This window comes from Aricia agestis, chromosome 13, assembly GCF_905147365.1.
Source record: "Aricia agestis chromosome 13, ilAriAges1.1, whole genome shotgun sequence".
Classification (NCBI taxonomy): domain Eukaryota; kingdom Metazoa; phylum Arthropoda; class Insecta; order Lepidoptera; family Lycaenidae; genus Aricia; species Aricia agestis.
Window position 1 is genome coordinate 2738184 of NC_056418.1, and position 26333 is coordinate 2764516.

The 26333-nt window shown below is 35.0% G+C and overlaps 1 protein-coding gene across 12 annotated transcripts; it reads left to right on the forward strand.

The window, feature by feature from the left end:
- The first annotated feature begins 461 nt into the window (after positions 1–461).
- On the forward strand, positions 462–25565 carry LOC121733417 (perilipin-4). Of its 12 annotated transcripts, XM_042123661.1 has the most exons (35): positions 462–790; positions 12370–12381; positions 13619–13798; positions 14081–14215; positions 14350–14415; positions 14606–14692; positions 14761–14859; positions 14938–15036; positions 15128–15214; positions 15309–15407; positions 15480–15566; positions 15645–15743; positions 15816–15902; positions 15977–16075; positions 16338–16436; positions 16518–16604; positions 16694–16792; positions 16897–16995; positions 17085–17183; positions 17272–17370; positions 17459–17557; positions 17646–17744; positions 17836–17934; positions 18013–18111; positions 18193–18291; positions 18372–18470; positions 18538–18636; positions 18852–18950; positions 19256–19354; positions 19438–19503; positions 19612–19710; positions 19975–20040; positions 20801–20941; positions 24673–24866; positions 25409–25565. In XM_042123661.1, the coding sequence occupies exons 1-35, from the start codon at positions 772–774 to the stop codon at positions 25496–25498; spliced, it is 3384 nt and encodes a 1127-aa protein (XP_041979595.1). In that variant the 5' UTR covers positions 462–771; the 3' UTR covers positions 25499–25565. The 12 variants fall into 12 exon arrangements, with proteins under 12 accessions (XP_041979595.1, XP_041979598.1, XP_041979599.1 ...); XM_042123664.1 differs by lacking the exon at positions 16338–16436; XM_042123665.1 differs by lacking the exon at positions 15977–16075.
- The last annotated feature ends 768 nt before the right edge of the window (positions 25566–26333 follow it).

Here is a 26333-nt window from a genome sequence, read left to right on the forward strand (position 1 = left end):
CGATCCATAATCCGTTCCACTTGGGTTTGTATCACTGACGCTCACAAGCTAGTGGAACGGGAAAAACTACGGTCTTGAGCGTGAGCGTTTCTAACGTCATCTGGAACGCGGGGAAGGTGTAAGATAAATGTCAAGTGTCAGCCGTCAGCTGCCATATGCCAACGTCAAAGTGAAAGTTGTTTTTTATCAATAAAAAATTTGGCTATGAGCTATGACCATCTGGCCCGACTTTTATGTGTGTGGTGATGGTGTCCCGTGTGTGTATTATTCTATTTGTATGTTAATGATGTTGTTATGAATATGCCAATTTGTATTTTTAACAAATGTTCAATTTCGATAAGAATAAAGAATATTTCAATACAAATAATATATCGGCATACCGCTTATCCTATAGAAAACCGGTCGTTATCGTATGACGTCAATCGTATAAATAGATTTTTATTCGGTTCGCTCTCACGCTTGTATCTTGCGTTGTAATGTAGACTTGTAGCTCGAGTTATATGTGGCACTGAGAGTTGAGACTATTCGGTTATATTCGCGCTCGCGAGCAAGACGGTAAAATCGGAAGTATCGGAACTTGCGCCTTGCGGACTGCGGTAAGCACGCAGTCAACACTTGAGCTTACGTCGTGAAATACGGAGTTCGATTTTGGTCTCTCGCACAGTTGAAGGTTGCGGATAAAATTACATTTTCGGCCTACACGGGACCGGCCTAAGACTTGAAAGTGATATTTGTGAAATATTTGGCTTTTTAGTGTGCATAAATTCAAAAATGTTCTCCAGTATTGCAGGTGAGACAGTAATTATTATTTATTAAAAATTACAAGTATAAGTAATACTTTTTGCCATAAAAAAAAACTTAAAATTAAGTAAGTAAGTAAGTACCTAAGTAATTTAATTATTTTAATTCTCGTTGAAAAAATTAATAAACAGTTCAGTAAACAGTTACAAACTGATGTTGCTTTATTTAATTAAATAAGGATGAAACAAAAAAAGAGAATAAGTAGGTATCAAATATTTGCAAGTTTTACGAATCAGGAATCACAGATTACTACAGGAATAAATTGTACTTACTTTGTAAGCTTTCGCTTTTCCGCAGTGTTTCCGGATCCTGTTGATAACGAATGATAATATTATTATTAACTTACTTCCTTTTAATTAAGGTTTAACCATCATAGAAATTACGTAATAATGAATCTAGAAATGATAAAATTAACTCTACGAATTACAATGTAGTTTGGCATGTAAATGTAGATTTTTTTTATCATGATAGACCATTGTCCATTGACCAAGGATGAGCATTACGTCATGGTAGCTGATTTTAACCACCGTAGTTCAATGGTAGAGAGTAGAGACTAGAGTAGCTATAACATAATATTTTGTCGTCTACATTCACTTAATTCTCATAAGGCGACTTTTAAGCACTTAAAGTGCATGATAAGCAGTAGTTTGTTGTACAGTAATAGCGCCTCCACAAGATGGGCCAGCGTAGTGGGCCATCACGATTCACGATGGGCCAGCGTGGGGAGGGCGTAGTGGCGTACGATGGCCGATGGTGCCAGCGATGGCCGTGGAATGGAAGCGGTGTCGGTTTTTCGGCCACACATCAAAGGATGATGGCCCAACGATTGTGGTACGCCTCTACAAGTCTACATATACGAGTACGTGGCCGATACGACAGTCGGTGCCCGACCGCGGTCGAGTGACAAGTCGAGTGAGGACGTCGTATTACAATTTACGAATTTCATTCAAAATGACGAGTACGTGGTCGCATAATGAATGAAGCTATATTAATATGATAAAGGCGAAAGTTTGCATGGATGTATGGATGTTTATTAGGTACTCTTTGACTCAAAAACTACTGAACGAATTTTAATGAAACTTTACAATAATAATTATATAGCTTATACATCCAGAATAACACATAGGCTACAATTATTTGGCCGACATTCAAAATAAAGGAGGTATTAAGACTGTTGTTAATTTTTTGTTTTCAACGATTACTCCGCCGTTTGTGAACCGAGTTGCTATTATTACATTCATCATTATCATCATCATCACTACTACAAACCATTATTTTAATTTTAGTCTCGAAATAATTATTCGTAGACACCGGGTTCACCGGTGAACTTCTCTCCTAATATGAAGCTTCCCTTAGCTTCATATTAGGAGAGAAGTTCACCGGGTCATCTGGTGAAGTCATAAATTATTATTAAATGTACGTTTTGCATTGCCGCAATGGCTAATGCTTACACGTCCATCTTGAACGATGTTTAGATCACGACTGAACACGGCCATCATGTAGCTTAGGCGTTGCGACCATTGCATAGCCATCGCATGTGCCATTCGATGGGCCAGCGCTGGCCACTCTTGTAGATACGCTATAACACCAAGATTTTAATGACCCTAGGTAAACTTCGTTTTTCTGTAAATGTCGGACGATGTTTGAAAAGAACGATGATTCCCGAAAGTCATTAAGAGTTTATGATTTCACTTGTTATGCCATAATAAATTATTTTATAATAAGTAGGTAAGTAAGTAACTAGTAGAATCTATTAATAGTTAGTAGGTGTAAACTAGAGAACTCGGGTGGCTGCTTTGCAATTTGCATAGTCTCCGAGTTAGTTGTGCTTGTGATGCGTCTTGCGCATAGTACTCGACCAGCTGCGCATCGCGAAAGGATGGAACTTCAAAATAATGAAGAGTTTGACACATTTTATACTTAACACATATATGGTTAATGGTTTGACAGATATTGATATGTCAAAGCCTTCATTTAATTACAATTAAGTAAATAATTAATTGTAATTAAATAAAAGATAATTAGTATTTAGTATTCGTCTCTGAGTGCGGCAGTAATCATGTTTTCTCAAATCTTCATTTTTATGAAGTAACAGAATAGGTACTAATATTATAAATGCGAAAGTGTGTCTGTCTGTTTTTTTATCTTTCTGTCTATTACATCGACGGTCGACCTCACGCCCAATCCGCTAAACCGATTTTGGTGAAATTTGGTATGGAGATACTTTGAGTCCCGGGAAAGGATATAGGATACTTTTTATCTCGGAAAAATGTAAGTACGGTTCCCGTGTCATAAACGAGATCACTACTCTATCTAAAACCTCGAAAGGTGACTCGCGCTTGTCACAAAATCCCATACGGTAATAAGACTATTGTTTTGACTTACTTACGAAATATATGACTCAGCCTCGTCTGGGTCTATTTGTTGATTACCGGTTGGTGTACAAACTACAAAGGTTGAAAAGGTCTGATTATCATGCTCGATACGTGTGATAGAGTGAAGAGTGTACCTACGACCGGACGGTATAAATAGAGTATTGTTTATAATACTGTTATCAACGTGAATAAAAATATTTAGTTTATTAGGTACCTACGTCAGGTACCTACTACCTAGCTTTTATTTGGTATCTTACTATAAAGCATTTTGCCATCGAAGTAAGTAAACAATAAAAAAAAAATTGAAATTCGAATTTGTTTGTAATGATTCATAGATAGAGTTAAATAGTAGTACCTCAATGTAATGATTAATTATTGAACGTTATTAAACGTGTTCATTAAAATATCATTTCCTGGTCACTTGTAGCGGTGATTAAGGATCTAAGCAGCTCACTGATTTATTGCTATTGGACAAAGCTAAGATGAAATCACGTCGCACATTTCATGCCAGTCAGGAATAAATTAAAGCCCTTTGTGGAAATTTCAAATTTCAAATATCGAATCACGTTTAAGAATTTCACTAGGTAGTGCCTACTTAGGATTTAAATTAGTTGCTTGAAAATAAACAGTTTTACCTCAGCAATTCCACGCAATTCTTTGAAATCTTAAGGTTAGCTTGTGAATTTGAACCTGTATTCGCAGCGTGGGAGGGACGGGTTCGGTGCGCTCGCACTGAGCCACTGAGGTCATGGCCAATGTATGCAGGCATTAGCATCCTCACACAAACATTTATATTCGAAATACGAAAGCCAGACGACGCATTCACGTAGTTTGTACGAAAGTTAAAATATAACAGTACTAAAATAACACAATAACACGTAAGGATCATGCTGTAGGTATAATTATCAAGAAAAAAAAAACCCTACTCTGGTGAAACATGTCTAAAAAAAACGAAGAATATATTTTTTTATCGAATTGTCCAAAAAATGTAGAGTTCGCACAGTTTGGTAGAGTGAAGCTCGAGATAACCACAATATTCTTAGTTCTTTACAAAGATCTAAGAATATCAGTTCGACACTGGAGTATAATAATAATTATTGTAAGTTGTAATTCTATCATAGTCGGTGGCGGTCTTACCCATTGCTAGGCCCCCGGGCGGCAGGTCTTTGCGAGGCCCTTTGTCTTCCAGAAAACACCTTGCGGGGCCCCGGGCGATTGCCCTGTTCGCCACCGCAAAGAGCCGCCCCTGATGATTAATATATTATATTCTGTGATCATAGTAACAAAAATATATTATTTAGAAATCTATAACGACGCAAATCCTAACAAAATATACCAAGTAGCATATTATTGTCGCTTGAAATCAACAGAATCGTAAACATTTGGCAGCTGTATTTCGTTTATTATGGAACGGGCGTGGAATAGTTACTACTGCGTAATAAGCGCCTTGTATATTATGTCGCAGGCGGATTGTATAATCCGCCGTTTTACATTACGGCTAGCTGTTTTAAAAAACAAGGCCGTTTTATAATGCGGCGGTTTAACGATTAGCCGGATTATCATTGCAATACGTTCTTCAATAAGGCGGCCCACGTTTATCTGCATCGTACTTTCCGCATACCGGTACTTTCTTTACTGTTTTACATCAAGAATAATAGAAATTCTTTAATTGCACCTGAAAATTATACTGAAATTGACTGCTTTCTTTCTTTAATCCACTCAAAACTTCGCAATTTAGCAACACACCTTCGGTATCCAACGCCATATTGTTGTTACGTCACAGGCAGCGCCACGAGTATTAAGAATCGGAACTAAAAACTGTCAAAGAGGCGACTTAGCTTTCGCTTTATTACATTATGGCTAGCCGTTTTGAATATACCGTATGGCGCCGAATAAATTCCAGCGAGTTTTCATTCAGCCGCATTCAATCCGGCTAATCGTTAAACCGCCGCATTACAAAACGGCCCTGTTTTTTAAAACAGCTAGCCGTAATGTAAAACGGCGGATTATACAATCCGCCTGCGACATATACGTTCTATATTAGAGAGTTGAGTCATTGTAAAATGTAAGGATTGCAACAGTTCCGACAGCTACAAGGTCGAAGGGTTATGTTCTGATTCAGTATTTTTCAACATGTGGGTCGCGAACCCCTGGAGGATCGCGTATACTTCTTTAGGGGGGCCGCTAGAGGTTGAGAGAACTATTTCAGTAAAAAAAAACAATGAAGATTAAAAATATTGTTGTAAGTAACTGAGTTATAAGTACCTAGGAGAATTTTAACAAACATACATTATATTTAAAATAATAAAAAAGCAATTAAGAGGGGTCGCGAATTTTTTTCTACTTATCTGACAGATAGAGTATATCAGGAAGTGGTGAAACAGCCCTATACTCCACACTCTATCTCACAAGTTAAGTTGTGGATAGCCTATACATAGATATATATATATCAGGAAATGGTGAAACCACAGAGATGAAACTATAAATACCTATAGAGCACATCGTGCGAGCCATGCTAGATCTGTGGGTGAAACAGGCCCTTGTTTTGCAAAAAGTTTTCAAACCGTTTGGTTTTATCTTCAATATGTATATTTACCTATCTGTCCAAATTCCAAGCGTGTTTGTTGCGTTTTATTGATCTGGTAGAGTTGCCTAACCTTGACTTTTGTTATTGCCAAGAACCTGTGTGGACTGTGGCCGAGTTTTTTTTTATTTGGGCACAAAAAAACAAATGTTAGCGTTTTTTTACTGTACTAAGATGTCTTTATTCTTATTTGGGGAGTCTAGGATGAAAGTACTGATTGTAAAAACCTTATTTCTATTAATACCTAACTTTTAGCTCAAGGAGAAATTAACACTATTTTTGAATAACCTTGTAAATCTATGACCTAATATTAGATAATACCACGGAGCGTATTAGCTCCGTGGATAATACAGATCAGATTTTATAATGGCGACATGGTAGCAAAGGCGCCTCAGACCATCAAACATGACATCATCAAGGTTAGCTAATTAGACTACATCTATCTCGTTCTACCTGCACAAGATAAACGAGACGTGAATATAAACATTCCTCTGTGTTGTGGTTTTATAAGTATTGTTTGTGTTGTATTGTGTACTATCGTATGGAATTTTATGCGTTCTCCGCACGTTGGCTAATGATGGACTAAACGATTATGAACGTGTAGAAAAGACATAATAGTTTGCCATAGATGAAGTCCATTGTACTATCAGATAAATTGATTCTTAGGCCAGCGGTTCTCAAACTTTTTTGGTGGCGGAACCCTTTTAAGAAGTGACATTTTTGATGGACAAATGGTAAGTCAGCTGGGCTGTGGGCATGATATAATTCGACAAAATTACGTAGAACCGCCATCTACCTATTTAAAATCAATGTCTCTTTTAACCGACTTCTATGGTACAATATGCTGTAGTTAAAGCTCCATTGTAATCATGGTGTTCATTTTACTATCCTATACATAGTAACTATTTAGTAGCTACTCAATACTCTGTGCGGTGAGCCGGCTCGTGCCCCAAAGTAAAGAGAGACCTTTTTGCGTAGCATTAGGTGGTATTAGTTTGCCCTTATAGCTTTTCCATTAGCGTGACGTCATTTTTCCCCTCCTTGCGATCTTTCTTTGTCGTTCAAATTCGTCAAAATAAGGACCAAAACTCAACTGTTCTGGGTACCTATTGTAAAAAAAATAATTTTCAGATAGGAAAGCAACTTTCCTTAATCGTAATTATAGGCACATTTTTTGAGGAAATTGATTCCTAGGCATTTGACATATAATTTATTACATTTATTATATAACACATAATATATTTAATACACATCCATGACCCAGGAACCTTGAAAACTTTTTGTTCCCTCGGCGGGATTCGAACCCGCGACCCCCGGCTTGAGCTACCAACTGCATCAGCCCTAGGAACCAACTTCTCTGATAGTACATAATATTATGTGCGTTATGAGTTATGACATTGACCGTACAATACGGTCTACGAAATAACTTTGTCGTAATGCAACAATTTATATAAATCTCCAGACTGGTTAAGAATATTCTCGATTCACTGCAAGTGACTGCGTAATAGTCGCAAATAGCAGTAAGTCTGAATACCTAAATAATATGACTAATTCTCAAATTGTTGTTTCCACGGAGCAAAGTATACGTTATAAATACGAAAGTGTGTCGTCTGTCTGTCTGTTGTCGCTTTACGCTACCGCTAAACCGATTTTGCTGAAAGGTATGGAAATATCTTGAGTCCCGGGAAAGGACATAGGATATTTTTTATCTCGGAAAAATATACCTACGGTTTACACGCGGTAAATGAATTTCGGCGCAGCGGTGTTGCGGCCGTCGTCTAGTGTAAGAAATAAGAAGAATAAAAACGGTACCTAATTTACGAATGGCAAGTTTGGCATAATCTCTGATCTCCTAATCTGTTATTTAAAGCCTGAACAAGGAAGCACTATAATAAATAATAATACTCTTGTCCAAGCTAAATCGAAATAAATCACATCACCTCGTTAAGTGTGTGGGCAGAAACGGGAAATTATTTCATCTGGGTCAATTAAGCAAATTCTATATGGTACCTAGTTGGTACCACATTTTTATAACGATTGGGAGTAGCAAATATAAAAATGTATTAAGTATTATCAGCTTTTTATTATCTATTCGTTTACGTACGTACATCAAAAATAAGTGGCTCCAGAGTTGATCCTTGGGGTACACCAAATTTTTTTCTTCGAAAATAATATTCTTTACCTATTTGTGATTGATAAATAATTAAAAATACAATAGTTTTTGTTAATTTTTTGAGATAATAGCTATTTTTACTGAATATGACGTTACATGGATTGTGATCACCGTTTGCAATTTCAACTATGACATCATCGGTTCTCGGAATGGCTACATACACCCAAGGCAAACTAGCTGGATCGATGAGACAGCCTTGTAGCATAATTGCAATTTGATACTTTAAGCTCGTTATCACTTATCAAGTTATCACTTATCAGTCATGTCCAAAGGTGAAACTACCGGATCAAATGCTTATTCGAGGTCGAAACTACGAAAGTAGGCGTCATCCATACTAATATTATAAATGCGATAGTGTGCCTGTCTGTCTGTCTGTAAACTCTTCACGTTCAAGCCACTGAACGGTGTTTGCTGAGTTTTGGTTTTGATAACAATGCTCCGACTGTTTATGAGTTGCGAGCGTTCATCGTTCTTCTAGCAATAATAGAGGAATAATTATTCTGATGATTTTAGTTCCTGTGGGATACGGTTTTTGCGTTAGCGGAGCAGCAATCTCTTACTCCTCTTATTTTTTAAGTAGATTATATGATATTTCTTCAAAGAATTAAAAGTTTTCCGACTTCTACATAATATAATGAAAATCGAGTTTAATATCGAGTTTGTCTTTGCTTCCATGTCTATGTTACTTTATTAACCTTTGCGAACTAGCGCAGCGTTATAAAATATAGATCGTTTCTAGAATCTAGGTTTTATTGTGACCTAGACTCCGTGGCGTCGCATTTTATTGGTGCGGGTAAAGCTTCACATGAATAAAATGATTCGGTAAATAACTTTCCTATTACGGTCATAATGTTTTAACCGACTTCCAAAAAAGCAGTAGGTTCTTTGTTTGTCTGTGCTCAAGAGTCAGGACTCAGGACCAAATCTAAAAAAATGTAAGAAATTAGAAATTTTGGCATAAGTTTATTAATTTGCAAGGGTTTTTTCAATTGGCCCAGCCATACCTAGGTGTGTCTTATAGTGATTAAAAATAATTATTTACAATTAACAAAACACAACGCTGAAAAATAATATTTTATAAATATTAAATATAACGTCTACGAATCTTTAAGTTTACCTATACATAATTGAGGTCACAGATAACATAACATGTTGTTGTATCATAATTAATATTTAATATTGTTTTCGGTAACTTTCCACTGAAAATGGGGCAGATAGTTAACGGTGCATATTTTACACAATATTTTATCACGTTAATTTTATTATTTATTCGACTATACCATTTATGAAAAATCCTATTATTGTTTGTGTTTCAGATTTTTGAGAGTTAAATCTCTTCATCATCATCTTTATTTACTAGTAACTAGACTATCACTAGATACTTCAAAACTTTATTTGAATAATTTTTTTCCTTCTAATTCATGATGTCATTGGATAATCTCCTTGTCTCTAGAAATATCTTGAAACAAAAGAAAATGACTCACGTATTACCTCCGCGATGCTGCAGTTTTTTTCTTATGACAATTTTAATTCTCAACCTAGTTTGTGTTTTGACTTTTATAACTTTTCTTTAACTACCTACTACCGCTGTTGTAGTACCATTGCTGTATTAAATGTATAATATTTACTTCAACGATTTGGGATTCTTGGTCTTTGTTGAAACTTACATTTTTCAAAACATTTTCCGATGTATTTTTTTTTGTTAAAGAAGTCAGTCGCTGTAGCCCTGACGTCACTGCGACCCATAAGAATCTATTGTGACTCCTTCGCACTAGAGTATCGTCCCCAACCCAATGCTTCTCATAAATTGAACGATATGGTTGGGGTTGGTGCCACGAATTTCCTCTGTGGATGAGTATTCGTGACGGACAGTCTAGGAGAAGGGTAAGACGGTATGCTACAAATAACTATTCTGTTTAGGTGTGAGTTGAGTTGAGCTTGCAGTGCCCAGTTGGGCTTCTGGTAAGGATTCTTAATTGGTTCCTACCCAAGGTGAGCACTAATTCGGATAGTTTCTTACAGACGTTACAATAATATTTTCTCCTTTTCTGTCAAGTTGCTCTACTATGTATTCTAACTATAATCACAGAATATAATAATATGTATATTAGTTGCTATAGTGTCTTAATACATAATATTATATAATATGCTCAGTGTATACCTTTTTTTGTGATGGGGTTTCTTTTTCCTCTAAGTGTTATATGATGTGTTCTATTTAAGAGTGGATAGAATGAATAGGTAGTTCTGTAAATATTATGTAATTGATTGTTCTGTATAAGTTCTTAATGGAAATTCATGTAAAATTCATATAACACCATTTACGTCCACTTTTTTCTACTATAATCAGTAATTATTATCAATTTTAACGCAATACACAACCGGTTTCGAAACAATTAATTATCAGATCAATAAATGGCATGGTTAAAAAAGTTTTTTGGTCGCTCCCGTGTTGCTCCATGTCGGATGATTAATCTAGGTATGCTAATGGACGATATTAGCGGCTATAATTGAGACCTGGCGTATTGAGTGGCCTGTTTGGATAAGAATAACAGCTGCGAGCGTTGATATCAATGGTTTAGTTCCTAGAAGTAATATGGTGAGCTAAACCAGAATGACCTAAGACTAGAATCATGGATCGTTTAAACCAAGCTAACTTTTAATGGACTTACGCACGGTTTCTGAGTTTTTTTATACGAGTTTATCTGTCCACTAGCACTTTTGATTGAATCAATCTTACGGCTTTATTAATAGATGGACTCCTGGAAAACGAGCCTCAAAAAAATTATGTAAAATTGGCATGTTCACCTTCTTTCTGCTTTTTTTATACGGATTAACCCATCAAAGCTCCATAAGCTCACCGGTGAGGAAGACATTATAGAATAACAATAGATTTCCAAGAATCCACGATCGAAGGATTAAAAGTGAATAAATGGAAGCATAAAAATTAAAAACATTAGCTTTAGCTCCAAGGTATGCTATCACTTAAAAGTCATACAATTAATAACTATTACACTAATATATTCCAGTGCAGTAGCCATATGGCCGATGAAAAACAATCCGTGGCCTCAAATAAGAGCAATACTCTCAAATGACCGATCAAGTGGACTATTTCTGTACCATACTTACTACTCTACAAAATATATATTTGTAGTACACCTCCTGTCACGTGTGTGAACTTTTTATATTAGTCATAAGCATAACTCAGAGTTTACATCCGTATTGTTAAAATCTTTTGTTGCACACATATCTGATAAATTATGAATTATTTTACTTATAGAGAATAATCATTAATGATTCAGCTTGCAACATTTGCTACGTATGGGCACAGTATAGCAATATTCATATTGCTATACTGTGGTATGGGGCCAATGATAATAAAATTATTGTTTAACGTTCTAACTATTATGTTAAAATAGTTTAAACTTAAGTATATTATTGTAAATATATTATACTAAATGCAGCCTTTGAAATTATATTGTGCTAGCTGTCCCGCAGAATATCGAGTCACTTTAAAACCTTCCCTGGACTTGTAGGATTATTTTAAGACTAAAATTAGGAGGATCGGTTCAGCCGTTATCGAGTTATAGCGTTACTAACATTACTTACATTTTTATATATTATATAGATAGAGCTAAGACAATAAAATAGATTTCAGGCTTTTTAACATTAACGCCATTTATTGTTATAAGTTGGTGACTTACATTAAGGCTATCGTCAAATCCTAGTTAACTTGGCTCCTACTGTGAAAAACATTTTGCATTAATCGTCACGAAAGGTCAAATGAAGGGCCATGTTATATTATTATGGTTAGGTAAGTACTACGACTACGATTTACGACCTACGATGTTGTTCAGCCTTATTTGGTTTGAAACCACACCTGTCTCCACTTAACCCACACTTAACCATTAAGACACAGACAATTTTTTATCTACATCCATACTAATATTATGCGAAAGTGTGTCTGCCTGTCAGTTACCTGATTTTGCTGTAATGGTATGGATACTTTGAGTCCCGGGAAAGGATATAGGATACTTTTATCCCGAAAAAATGGCCGGTTCCCACGTGATAAACGAATTTTAGCGCAACGGAATTGCGGGTGTCATCAGTACTTTTAATAAATAAACATCTATTTTTTGCTGCTCTCAGATAATTTTGGAAGCTTTACTTCTTATTTCCAAACAGACTCGTATAATTTTTTTAGAAGTAGTAGTGTAGTCATAGTGCTATAAATAAACAGAATCAATAATTCATTTATATTAGATACATTGAAATCACTATTTTCATAAAACATTGCACGTAAAGTTTTACGTACTTAGATGATATTTCATTCCATCATAGCATTTTCTAGTAATTGCTCGCATGCATTATAATAAGATCAGCATGCTATTATAGTATAATACATTAAATAAATTCTTGTTATTTTCATGCTACCATAGACAAGAACGCCGGTGAGTTCAAAATGTATTTTTAAACATGTTTGTGCGTTTCATTTGTAATGTATTTGCACAATGTTTGTGTAAGTCATAAATATTTGTTGTACGAGTAACCAATATTGTTTTTAAAAAATACTTTATGATTTAGGTAATAAAATTAAAATATCTACCTTAACTTATTATAAATCTTTAAGGACTAATTCTTTACCACTCAACTATAATACTCAAATAGCTACCAAAGTGGTATGGTAGATAAGAGGATCTGGTTACTCTACGAAGTCTCTAACTCAGCAAATATTAAAATATAGACCTATACGATCTTTATACAGAATACAGCACTTAATTAGCACAAAATCAATAACAATAAATTACGAATTATGATAAAGAATTTTTTTTGTATGTTCAACGATTGCTCCGCCGTTTGTGAACCGATTTTCGAAATTTTTTGGTAACCATAACTTAAAATAAGGTAGCGTAAGCCGTAACCTACAACTGTTGCAGACTGCAGTTATTAGGTAACACAACTTTGTATTCTGTTAATGTAACATGACGCATTGGCAAAACTAGGACGCCTGCAATAAAGTATTGCACCTCCTCACCCGCCTTATTTAGGGAGGTAACCAGTAACCTTGACCCAGCGACCTTGCGATGTCCGTCCCCTACCAATCGATACAGTAGGAACACGTCAGTGTTTAGTTGATGAATCTTTAATCCGATGTTGTGGATTGTTTTTTTTTGAATTGGCACCATTTTTTTTATATTTTCGTATTCCATGTACTTATTAAAAACTTTTTATAAAATATTTATGCAACAGAATATTGAAATGCATATTTAGGAAATTGGCTTGTTGGTACACATTGATAAAACACGAATCCCGATTCTCGATACTTATGCAAAAAAATATTTAATTGTTTTCAAGTCCAAAACAATTACTTATTACAAACACAAAAAAATATTTGGCTATGTTAGGTGTTTACAATTTACATTATAAATAGTTTCATTTGTTTTGATCTACGTTGTTAAATAGACGTACTAATTAAATATGGCCACGACTTCCTTAAACAATTCGTAATTTGTTTACACAATCTTTGTGACCTTGACGTTTTTTAAATCACACGTTTTTCATTTGTCAATCGTTATTGTCTACGAAATCGAAACCATATTTTTTCGTATCACATAAAAACATGTCTTATTACTTAGTCATACTCATTAATTTAATTTTACATAAAATTTACTAGAAATTTTTATACAGGTGCTTTCCGAAGCATCGGGGAGAAGACAGCTTCTCTTTTCGAAAGAAAGAAGAAGGATGCCGAACAGATCGCAGCAGAGAAAGCAGCGGAGGCCGCCCAAGTCATCGAGAATCAAGTCAAGAAGACCGGTGAACTGGTCAGCGGAGCAGAGAAAAGTGCATCGGAGGCAGCTAACACTGGTGATTATGTTGTTTCTATGGTTTTAAAGTACTTATGAAATAGATAGGTATATAAAGGAATCGATGTTGTCACAGTCGTTAGTGAAATGATTTTACACCATGAATTACATACTTATTATTGCTTGACAGCAACGTACTAGCTAAGTAGTTAGTACTAACGTACCTAAGAGATTTTTTTGTCTTTAACTTCAGTTTAAAAGAAAAACCTGAAAAATTATAATTCTTCTTTCTCTCTTCAAAGAGAAAACTAGAATTCCTAAATAACAGATTTTCTCTTAATAGCTGCTGGTGCAAAAGATGTGGCTGTAGATGTCCTGAACAAAGAACTGGAGAAGGTGACCCTCGCAGCCGGTGAAGCCAAAGAAGCAGCGAACAGAGCGGTAGCCGATGGCAAGAAAGTCATAGACACCACCAAAGGTTAGAGTAATATAATATACGTAGATATTTTTAATAGCACATATTTTATTTGTTAAGTTATCTCCTATTTTATTTCTGTTTTGAATGGCACTCTTTTTATTTTATTATTTTTCTTTTTTTTATCCCACCTGTAGAAACTATTGCGACGACAGTAGACAACACGAAAAGAGCAGCAGAGAGTGCCGTAAACACGGCAAAAGGTATGGTGCTCGTTATATTTTATCCCTCTACTTAAAAAGGTTTCCATTTCTTGCATGATTTTAATTTGTCAAGCACCTTTCTGTCGGTTTCTTTATAAGGCTAAGTTTTTTGTAGATAAAGTAGCAAAGTAGAAATCAATATTGCTAATTTATGAATTTAGGTTTAAGTGTTTTACATTTTCAATTATAGATACTATTTCAAGTACATTAGATTCAACGCAAAAAACAGCACAAGCGGCACTAGAAAGTGGAAAAACTTACGCCAACTCTGCAAAAGGTAAATAAAGTGATTAAAATTCATGAAACAAATGGGACAAATTATTAAATAAAAAATTCATATTGTAGATTCGGTAGCAAGTACAATTCATAGTACAGTAGACGTCACACAAAAAACTGCACAAACTGCTCTTGATACGGGAAAGTCGTATGCCACAAGTGCGAAAGGTAATATTAATATTTTCGACGATACATTGAAAACTCAGCAATAACGAAGAAGATAAAATTATTCGTTTTTATTTATAGACACAGTCGCTAGCACAGTACAAAGCGCAGTAGATGCCACACAAAAAACTGCTGCCTCCGCTATTGATACCACCAAGACATATGCAACTTCAGCCAAAGGTAGAAGAAAGATTTAATTTTAATCCAAATACGATTCGCGAGAAAGTAATTATATTATTCTAGTACCTATAAACTTAAATAATGCTTTTAGATACTGTAGCCAGCACATTAGAAGCCTCACAAAAGACAGCTGCATCTGCTATTGACACTACAAAAACATACGCAAGTACAGCTAAAGGTAGATTTGGTTTCTTATCATATATATAAACACTTAGTATCGTTACTAAGTCGCCTCGTGGCGGCGTATAATAACTATGACCTTTAATTTGTAGACACAGTAGCTAACACCGTACATAGTGCGGTAGATGCAACACAAAAAACAGCTGCCTCCGCTATTGACACCACTAAGGGACTAGCAGCTTCAGCTAAAGGTAGAATTATGACAAAACCAATTAAAGTGAACGAAAACTAAATTATTAATTATTATTGCAAACTTTTTGTAGATACTGTAGCTAGCACATTAGATGCTACGCAAAAGACAGCTGCTTCAGCTATTGACACCACGAAAGGATATGCTGCTTCGGCTAAAGGTATAATCGATTAAAATTGAAATAAATACAAGAAACAGAAAATAGTTACAGCAACTGATTATAATATTTTATTTGTAGATACCGTTAGTAATACGATACAAAATTCTGTAGAAGCAACACAAAAGACTGCTCAATCAGCAGTTGACACGAGCAAAGCTTATGCAGCTTCTGCTAAAGGTATGCCTTAAATACATTGATGAAGTGTAAACTATTAAATGAACAAAAAAATTATAAATTTAAAATTTGTAGATACTGTTGCAAGTACTGTGGATGCAGCAAAGAATAATGCATACAATGCATTTGATGCTAGTAAAACTTATGCTTCTGGAGCTAAAGGTAAAAATATAGATAATAAATACGTCTTAAAGTATACATCTTACAAATAAATAATACAAGTATTCGATTTATAGATTCAGTATCAGATTCTTTAAGTAAAACGTTACAAAGTACAAAAGATGCTTCAAATTCGGTAGTCGAAACGACTAAAAACTGTGCAGACAACGCTAAAGGTTTGAATACTTTGAAGCAACACTAGCGCGTGCTTGTTTTGTGTTACCTTACTTAACTTTACCTATAGAATTGTATTGTAGTTAGATTATAATTTATAACTATGTGCTCCTACAGTTTGTATGTTTTTATGTGTTTAAAATGTGGCTAATTCTTTTTATTGTTGAATGTTTTTATGTGTTTAAAATATGCCTAATTCTTTTTATTGTTGAAAACATGTTTTATTTTCTGTTCTAACATTTTGTTTTGCACTAATGCTCGTAGAATCTGCACAAAGCTCAATTCAGAGTACTTTGGACTCTTCGAGAGCGTATGCGTTTTCAGCGCTTGATGTTGGAAAATCCTATTTTGATAGCGCTAGAGGTATGATTTGTAAAGCTTGATTTATTTTTTCTGAGCACTTATTAGTAGAATTTATTTTTATGAGTCAAATTAAAATTTTAGACTCAGTTGCAAACACTTTGGATAACACGAAAAAAACTGCACAAAGCACACTAGAAACTGGAAAAACATATATGGAATCAGCCAAAGGTAGAGTTTGATTATAATAATTGTTTAATCTAACTTATTAGATCACGACAATTTCTTTGAAAATCATAATGACCTTCTGACTATTTTAGACTCAGTTGCAAATACAGTACATACTACAGTTGACGCTACTAAAAATGCAGCTGAGAGTGCTTACAATAAAAGCGCGTCAATCGCTACGGGAGTTAAAGGTATATTAAAACCTACACAGTTACGTTCAGTAATATTATAACATTATACACAAACAATCTAGGTGATGTGCCTACCAAAAATTAATAAAAATTATATTTTTTAGATTCAGTAGACAGCACTATTCAAAGTACTGTAGATACATCTAAAAATGTTGCTAGCTCAGTGTACGACAAAGGTTCCTCGCTTGTAACTGGTGCCAAAGGTACAGCAGCTTTCCATATAGCTTACATTATATCTCGCTGGATTAATTCATGATTTTTACAATAATTATTATCGACTTTCATATTTTAGATACTGTTGCTAACACTGTACATAGTACTGTTGATACAACGAAGAATGTTGCTAGCTCGGTATATGACAAGAGCTCTTCGCTTGTAACTGGTGCCAAAGGTACAGTAAATATACAAGAAGTTTTGTTTCTGTGGTATGATTAGTCCATGATTTAGACAATAATAATTAAAGTCTTTCATATTTTTAGATACTGTTGCTAATACTCTACATAGTACTGTTGATACAACGAAGAATGTTGCTAGCTCGGTATATGACAAGAGCTCTTCGCTTGTAACAGGTGCCAAAGGTACAGCACATATACACGAAGCTTTTGTTTCTCTGGTGTGATTAGTCCATGATTTTGATATTAATATTTATCGTCTTTCATATTTTAGATACTGTTGCTAATACTGTACATGGTACTGTTGATACAACGAAGAATGTTGCTAGCTCGGTATATGACAAGAGCTCTTCGCTTGTAACAGATGCCAAAGGTACAGCACATATACACGAAGCTTTTGTTTCTCTGGTGTGATTAGTCCATGATTTTGATATAAATAATTATCGTCTTTCATATTTTAGATACTGTTGCTAATACTGTACATGGTACTGTTGATACAACGAAGAATGTTGCTAGCTCGGTATATGACAAGAGCTCTTCGCTTGTAACAGGTGCCAAAGGTATAGCAGATATACACGCAGTTTTGTTTCTCTGGTGAGATTAGTCAATGATTTTAACATTAATAATAATTATCGTCTTTCATATTTTTAGATACTCTTGCTAACACTGTACAAGGTACTGTTGATACAACGAAAAATGTTGCTAGTTCTGCGTACGATAAGAGCTCTTCGCTTGTAACTGGTGCTAAAGGTACAGCAATTTTTCATTAAACTTTTACTATGTCTGCTTTGATTATTCTTTGATTTAATATCGTATTTTCATTTGTAGAGACTGTTGCAAACACAGTACACAGTACGGTTGATGCAACGAAAAATGTTGTTAGCTCTGTGTACGATAAAAGTTCCTCCCTTGTAACTGGTGCCAAAGGTAGAGTAATTGAAGAAATCTTATTTTCTTTCTTTTCAATTTCTTTAATACGAATGTAAATATTTTTTTTAATAATTATAGATACCGTTGCTAACACTATCCAAAGTACTGTCGATACAACGAAAAATGTTGCTAGTTCTGTATACGATAAAAGTTCCGCAGCAGCAACTGGTGCTAAAGGTGAATCATCAATAAATTAAATTTGTTTATTTTTTGTTTATATTATTTTTATTTTTTATAATATCTTAATTATATTTTAGATACCGTATCAAGCACAGTGCAAAGTACAATAGATACAACTAAAAACGCTGCAGATTCTTTATATGATAAAAGTTGTTCCCTTACAACTGGCGCTAAAGGTAATGAGCAAGAATCACGATCATGGTTATTTACATTTGTATAGCCTAACCATTAATTTTATTGTAGATTCAGTTGCTAGCGCATTAAAAGGTACTATCGACATCACGAAAAACGTAGTTGATACAGCCTATGATAAGACTTCTGTAGTTGTTACTGGTACCAAAGGTAACCCGGACTTTATCAGAAAAAGATCTTTCGTTATCATAAAAAATATCGTAAAATGTTAAATTTCAATAATTACACCCATGTTTTAGACGTTTCTATCATATTCCATCTAAACATATTAATGTTTGCCTTTTAACACATTAATGTTTGCTTTTTTTAAGAGTACCTACTGAGTAGCTTTATGTTTTTTACTATTTTTTATTTATGCATTGTAGACGCAGTAGCAAATACATTACATAGCACAGTAGATACAACGAAGAACGTTGCAAGTTCGGTTTATGACAAAAGTGCATCATTAGTTGCTGGTGCTAAAGGTACAACGTTTGTCACATTTAAAAATATGATTTAAAAATTGAAATCCCTCATTATTACATTTTAATTTGTATTTTATAGATTCAGCTAATGCTAAAGGCACAATAGTACAAATTAACCATTGATTAGTCTTATGATATTCTTACAGTAATAATTATACAATTGTTAAATTATTTTCGATTTTATAGATTCGGTTGCAAGCACAGTACAAAGCACAGTAGATACGACAAATAATGTTGCAAGCTCAATCATTGACAAAAAATTGTTTAGAATTTTCTTTTCTCACATTAAGCTTTGCATTTTGTAGATTCGGTTGCAAGCACAATACAGAGCACAGTAGACACCACCAAAAATGTTGCAGGTTCTGTAGTTGATAAGAGTACTTCTTTGGTAACTGGAGCTAAAGGTACAGAATAATATACAATTAATGTCCGCAAATTTTTTTAATATGAAATATTTTAAATAAAAGCCTAATTGTCTTATTTGTAGATTCAGTTTCAAGCGCGATACATAACACAGTAGATACAACAAAAAATATTACAGGTAACGTAAGAGGTAAACTCTGGTATTTTCTTATGAGAAGTGTTTTAATACAAACGTCAAACACCTATACTATATTTTTAATTTCGCTTTTCATTATTTTACGTTTTTTTTATTTTGTAGATTCAGTTGCCGAAAAAGTGCAAAGCACAGTCGGTACAACTAAAAACATTGCTGATAGTATTTACGACAAAAGTTGTTCACTAGTCGGCAGTGTCAAAGGTAATTTGTGAATTGTGATACGAATTGTTGAAAATCTCAACGACCATTATGTCTTTGACTTCAAGATTTCTACTGTTGCTATTATATTTTTGTACTACACAATAAATGTTTATTGAATTTTAAATCTAAAACTTCTCTTTTTTAAAACTTTCGTTATTTACTATTTTTGTATCATATTTTCAATAATTTCATACTTTTCTTTCTTACTCTAACAACTCATCTAATTTTCTTTTATTTCTTTTCTCACCTATTTTGCACTTGTAGATACTTTTACTTCGGTGGTGGATTCTTCAGAAGACGAGCCTGACTCTGCTTTAGACGATGCTAAAGGTATTGGTTCTGAGGGTTAATACTTAGGGGTATAAGATTCTGCTTAAAGCTTTTGAAACTAAACTAATAATGTGGCTGTTTTTTCTAGCTTTACTAATTTAGGATATGGAAGATCTAACATGCTTTATGTGTTTTTAGTGTAAGGTTTACAACATACTTTAAAGCGCTGAATAAAAGCACAATGTGTTTGTTTCTTCAAAAACGATGACGCAGACTCAAGTAAGACAAGAGTTAAGGTATAATTAGTACTACACTTTGAACTACCTGTAACGTTATTTTGGTGTTTCTTGATTTTTAACTGTGTTTTTGTTTTCATGTGCATGGTTTTTACCTATATTACATAAGTTTTACGAGTATTTCAGTTTAAGGGTGTTATAATACTTTTATTAAGTATTTATTATGTTTTCATTGCTTTTGTGTTTTTGGTATTTGTGACTAATACGGATTTGTTTTGTGTTTCTTAGTTATTACGACGTTAAATATTATATTTCAAATAATTAAGTCAAGTTGGGCTTGAACTGAACCATCTCCGTCGTCCTTTCTCGCTGTTACTTTGGGAGTTTTAGTCTATTACTTATTTTTTCGATCCGAACCTTTCATCTTAATTACACAAGGTTTTGTATACTGTCTGCAAGGTCTTATAAAACATAACAAAAAAAAATGTTAATAATTGGACTTCATCTTCATAACTTTCTACTCTTAGGGCCTAAATCAAGTCATTTAAACCGTTCAAAATCGCTTACGAGAGAATTTGTTGCAGATACCATCAACACCACTGTGGACTCGACGAAGAAGGCGGCTGAGGACGCCAAGGAAAAGGCTCGTCATGCTGCCGAGGCTGCCAAGGAAGAGGCCAGAAAGGCTGCTGAGGCCGCTAGGAATGAAGCTAAGAGAGCTGCCAGTAAGTAAAAAAATAAGTTTTTTTTACTTACCATTCAGAGACTTTCTCCTGTGAATTCTCTATTTGAGATATAAGTTCGTTTCGACTGTCAATGACATTTAACCGAGAAATATAGTGGAAGCCGGTAGATAGGGCATCACCTGTACTATCATCCGCAAAGCAATAAATGCCGTTGGTCTGTAGCATGTCATTGATCTGCCAAAAAACTTGTGATCTATTTGCATAAATTCTCGGGAAGCCCATATTATTATGATGGAAGCTTTGATAGCAGCGCTTTAAGCCAAACCCGATCAAAGGCCTTCGCAATATCCAAACTAACAGCCAATGCCTCTCCTCTCCACACAATCACCTGAGCCCAACGATGAGTTTGGTACGCCAAGAGATAACCAGCCAAGCGACCCTTTTGGAACCCGTATTATTTGTCTCGTTTGTCGCTTAGTAATGTCTAACCGCCCAAGTATCGAAAGAGCTGATAATGGATTCCATTGTCTTCAAGAAGACGGAGGCTTTAGAAATTGGTCTGTAGTTGGAAGGATTTGAGCGGTTACCTTTTTTGGGGATCGGGTACACTAAGGCTATCATCTAATAAGCCGGGATAATGGCAGAAGAGTAGGAGAACCGAAAACGACATGTTAAGACCGGAGCCAACTCTAAAGCACACTTTTTCAACACAATAGGAGGGATGGGGGGATTCCGTCAGGCCCACTAGACTTTTGGATATCAAGGACATGCCGGGCTATTCACTTTGAGCGCTGATGTAACCTAATATCCGAAATGATGCCCCTGCATTATGTTATGGTCGGCGGTTTTTATCCCAAGGTCATCAAGGGTCGAGTTTGACGTTTTACGTCTTTGTATTTTGTGTCGTGAGCCAACGATCCATTTCCTACTTGTAGGGATGGTAGGATGGCTTTCAGAAATATCCTTCAATAGCTTAGGCCAGATACCAGAATTCACGGGTTCCCAAAGGAAGGCACTCGAGTCTCTTAACAATACTATTGACGTGCTGTTTCTTGGCCCGAGTGATCTCTCTCTTTAAGGATCTATAGGCAAGGTTGTACTCTATTTTATATGTATATATCCACGCATATGCGCGAGGGAGGTTAATATTTATCAACAACAACAATAGGTCAACAATATTTTTTTACTGATCCGTCAACAAGAAAATATTAGCTAACTAGACGTTCCACGTGGCCTCGCCCGCACTAATGAGAAATTTTACGGAAACCGTACATTTTCTCGCAAATAATAGCCTACGTTCCTTCACGTCATGACTCATGGTCTACTCTATATCGGTGCCAAATAACTTAAACATTCATCCAGTAGTTCGCGAGATAAGCGCCTTCAAATAATTTTTCCCGTTTTTTTCACGTTTTCCTATGTTTCTGCGCTTCTATTAGTCTTAGAGTGATAATTTATAGTCTGTAGTCTTCCTCAATAAATGAGCCATCTAACAACGAAATAATTTTTCAAATCGGACCAGTAGTTCCTGAGATTAGCGCGTTCAAACAAACAAACTCTTCCACTTCATAATATTAGTATAGATTTACATTTTTAACCCCCGACAAAAAAGAGGGGTGTTATAAGTTTGACGTGTCTGTCTGTCGGTCTGTCTGTCTGTCTGCCTGTCTGTCTGTCTGTCTGTGGCATCGTAGCATCCATACGGGTGGACCGATTTTGATCTAGTTTTTTTTATTTGAAAGCTGACTTAATTGAGAGTGTTCTTAGCTATAGTTCATCATCATCAGCCTGCTCCGTGCAGGAAAATCGCGGTTCATCTGGTTCGTGAAGGGCCGATTAGCATCTTGCAGTCGTTTGGTGGGCTTTATTGCATTCTAGTTCGTGACATTTATAAATATTTACACATTAATGGAAAGTTGACCTAGTGCTGCAGCATCACCTGGTAATCAATAGGATACCCAACTCCTCACCAACTTAGAGCAATGGTTTCGTGTTTGGGCTCATTTTAATTGCGACAACTAGTAAGACGTAGATAACCAATAAATTTTTGCATGCTGCTGCTGCAGCATCACCTGGATTCTGTAGGAGCCGAGCTCCATATGAACCCAAAGTGGAGGTTTCATGTTTGGACTTATATTGACCGCCTCATCCCAAAGGACATTCCTAGATGGTATTCATTGGGATATAATATGATCCTGATGATAGGAATTATTCTGCACTATAACCAACACAAGTTTAAAAAGCATGAAATTAAATTAAATTAAGAAATTTAAAAAACCCCCCGCCAAACAACTTTAAAAGGTAATAAAATAATATATTTTACTGACTTTAAGTTTAAATAATTCCTAAGTGTAAAGTGATATTTTAGTCCATAATTGTTGTCAATGTGTGTCGGGGGACCGCTAATGTAGATGTTTGATTTCACATAACATTATAATGTAAGGGTCAGTTCATAGCGAACCGAATCGAGACAATCAGTGACATGGCGATACAAAATGCAAAAGACACTATTGGCGGTCCCCCGATACACCGTGACAACAGTTATGGACTAAAATGTCACTTTACACTTAGGAATTATTTAAACTTAAAGTCAATAAAATATATTATTTTATTACTTTTTAACGTTGTTTGGCGGGGGTTTTTTTAAATTTCTTAATTTAATTTTATATACCATGCACATATAAGGTCGTGCTACATAAATAATAAGTCGATCTTCTTAACACTAATATACGGGCTTTTATCTTTAGAAACATGGAAAAGCAACAAACTATACAAGAATAAGCGTGTAAATGACCGGAGCATGGCTCAGGGGAATAAAAATATACGTGGAATAACCATGCAAAATTTCACTGCACTTGTTAAAACTTCATTTATGACACGAATAAACGTGCATTGATACAATAGTGTTAACAAGTCACATATTATTCACTAGAATAATAATTTAACATGTTTTTTTTTAAATATGCGGTAAGCCGATAATATTTGATTAATAATAAATATATGAGCTGAAAGATAATTTTTTTACCTTTAATTTGGTTGCACATTGTATTTGTCTACTTATTTATTATGTAGTCAAAGTTATATGGTTCCAAACGTTTTTTTGCCTTCCTGAAAAGTTGTATTTTTTCGATTGCACGTTTATTCGTTGGGGCCATCGATATAATTTAGTACTAACAGAAAAACCACGTAGGTTGACGTAGTACAAGTTATCAGTTTACGTCTCTGTACAAAATTTTTTAGAAGTAGGATGAGTGCATTCCAATGGTACTACAAAATATACCTTATAAAAGATACTTTATTAAAAAAGAAACATTTTAAAAAAGGTACCTATATGTCGTTCTTTTTTTTTTCAAAAAAGTACAATAGTACCTAGAGTTTTGCATTTAATTCTAAAAATAAAAGTTTGTTATATGGCTGACTATTATTTTACGTTACTTACGGGCTACGGCTCGGTTCCCAATATTTGATCTATCTCTGGTTTTGCCCCACTAGAGATAGGAATAGCTCACATTAGACATTAGAGACATATATTTTATGTCAATTGTGAGCTATTCCTATTTCTAGTAGGCCAAAACCAGAGATAAGTAGATCAAATATTGGGATAGGCCGTTAATGTTTCTTAAGAACTATAAAATGAAAACCTCTGTCAAAAAGTAATACTCTACGAACCACAAGAACAAAAATACAGGATTTGAGCTAATTAGATATTGTTAAAAAAACAAGCAAACTTTTACTAGAACCGGATCACATAGCCGAGCTAAAAATTACAGACGCCGCAGTAGAGGAATCCAAGAAAGCGGCTGAGAAGGCAGCGGCTGATGCATCCAACGCCGTCCACAGCACCGTCGACAACACACTCAAGAGGGTGGAAAACGCCGCTGACCAGGGTATGAAGAACGCGGGAAACGTCGTCGATGCCAAGATTAAGGACGCAGACAAATATCTGAACGAGAAGCGCGACGCAGTAAGTGTTGAAATCATTAAGTTAATATATTCCGCTAGGTATATTAACATTTAACTTTATGGTTGATATTGAGATGACATTCATGACTGTCCTATGAAATAAAAAATACGTGTGGCACTTGGAGTCGGGGACTGCCGCGAGCTATTGCAATGTGCAACGCAAGATGTATCTAAATAGAAACTAGCATGTGAAGGTCCATAAACAACCTCTTATAAAAAAGACATGTTGCCAGTTTGCCACTAGCACGATGTAGCTGACAAACAGCGCCATCTATTATGAATTATTGGAACTAACTATACTTAAAAACACTGAGCAGAAATCTGCCGAACTGAAACGACGTTATGCACGTAAATGTTAGTTGTTTTGTTTTTCGTTGCGGAATTTCTTGATTCGGTCGCCGCGCTCAAAGCTCGTGATTAAAGCTATGCTATAGCTTAAAATTTAAAAACTAAGATGCTTTTAATGGAATGAATGTTACTTTCCATTGACTTATCTTAGTTTTATTCTATCCCACGTTAATTAAAATTATTTTTATGTTTCAGCTTCTGAACAACTTGTCTCATGCCGTTCACGACGGCGCAGAGGGCGCCACCGGTCTCCTTAGCAAGGGACTCGCTACTTTCCCCAAATAAACGCACAAAACTTCAGTCATACTCGGGAAGCTGGCAGGCTGCTATTTAAAAAAAATGTGTCGTGTGATGTTTAATTTTTAAATTTTATAATTACGCTTATGTATAGTTGTATATAATTATGTATCGTAATAAAAAAAGGAACCGAAAACTGCGGCAACATATTCTCATGCAAACTGTCTAGTTTCCCGATGCTTCTTTATTTAATTTTATAGTAATAAGTGAATTCTACGCATAGATTTAAACCAGTTTATGCTCAGTTTCTGATATTATTTAACAGGGGTTTGTCCATTCAACTGTTTGTTTTGATCAATTAAAAGCCCTAGTGCAGTGTTTCCCGACCTGTGGTCCGCGGACCCCTGGTAGTCCACGGCATCATACAATTTGTTTTAGAGCGTCCGTGAAAAATGTGTTTGAATTTCTAGGGGTCCCTGGCTGAAAAAGGTTGGGAAACTTTGCCCTAGTGAATCTATAGATAAACCTCATAAAACAGGATGCATCAGTGCTTACCAATATACTGTTATTAAAAATCGTGCGATGCCGAATTTATAGTGTTGTTGTTTACCACCGGATTTTAAACCGTGAATGCGACATCGTTTCTTTACTCAAATTACGATATTTAAGTAGATTAAAATATAGAATTAGGTTATTTTTATATCGATTGCATTGTTTGGCACTTTAATGCATTTTAAGATTGCACAAACCTAGCTTGGCTTAACCGTCCATCAACTGCCTTTACAAAAGTATTTATTGTATTGTGCTGTTATGAGATACAAATTTTAACAGAATTGTTACTGAAATATCGTTCCTACTCACAGAATATTTTATTATAATATAC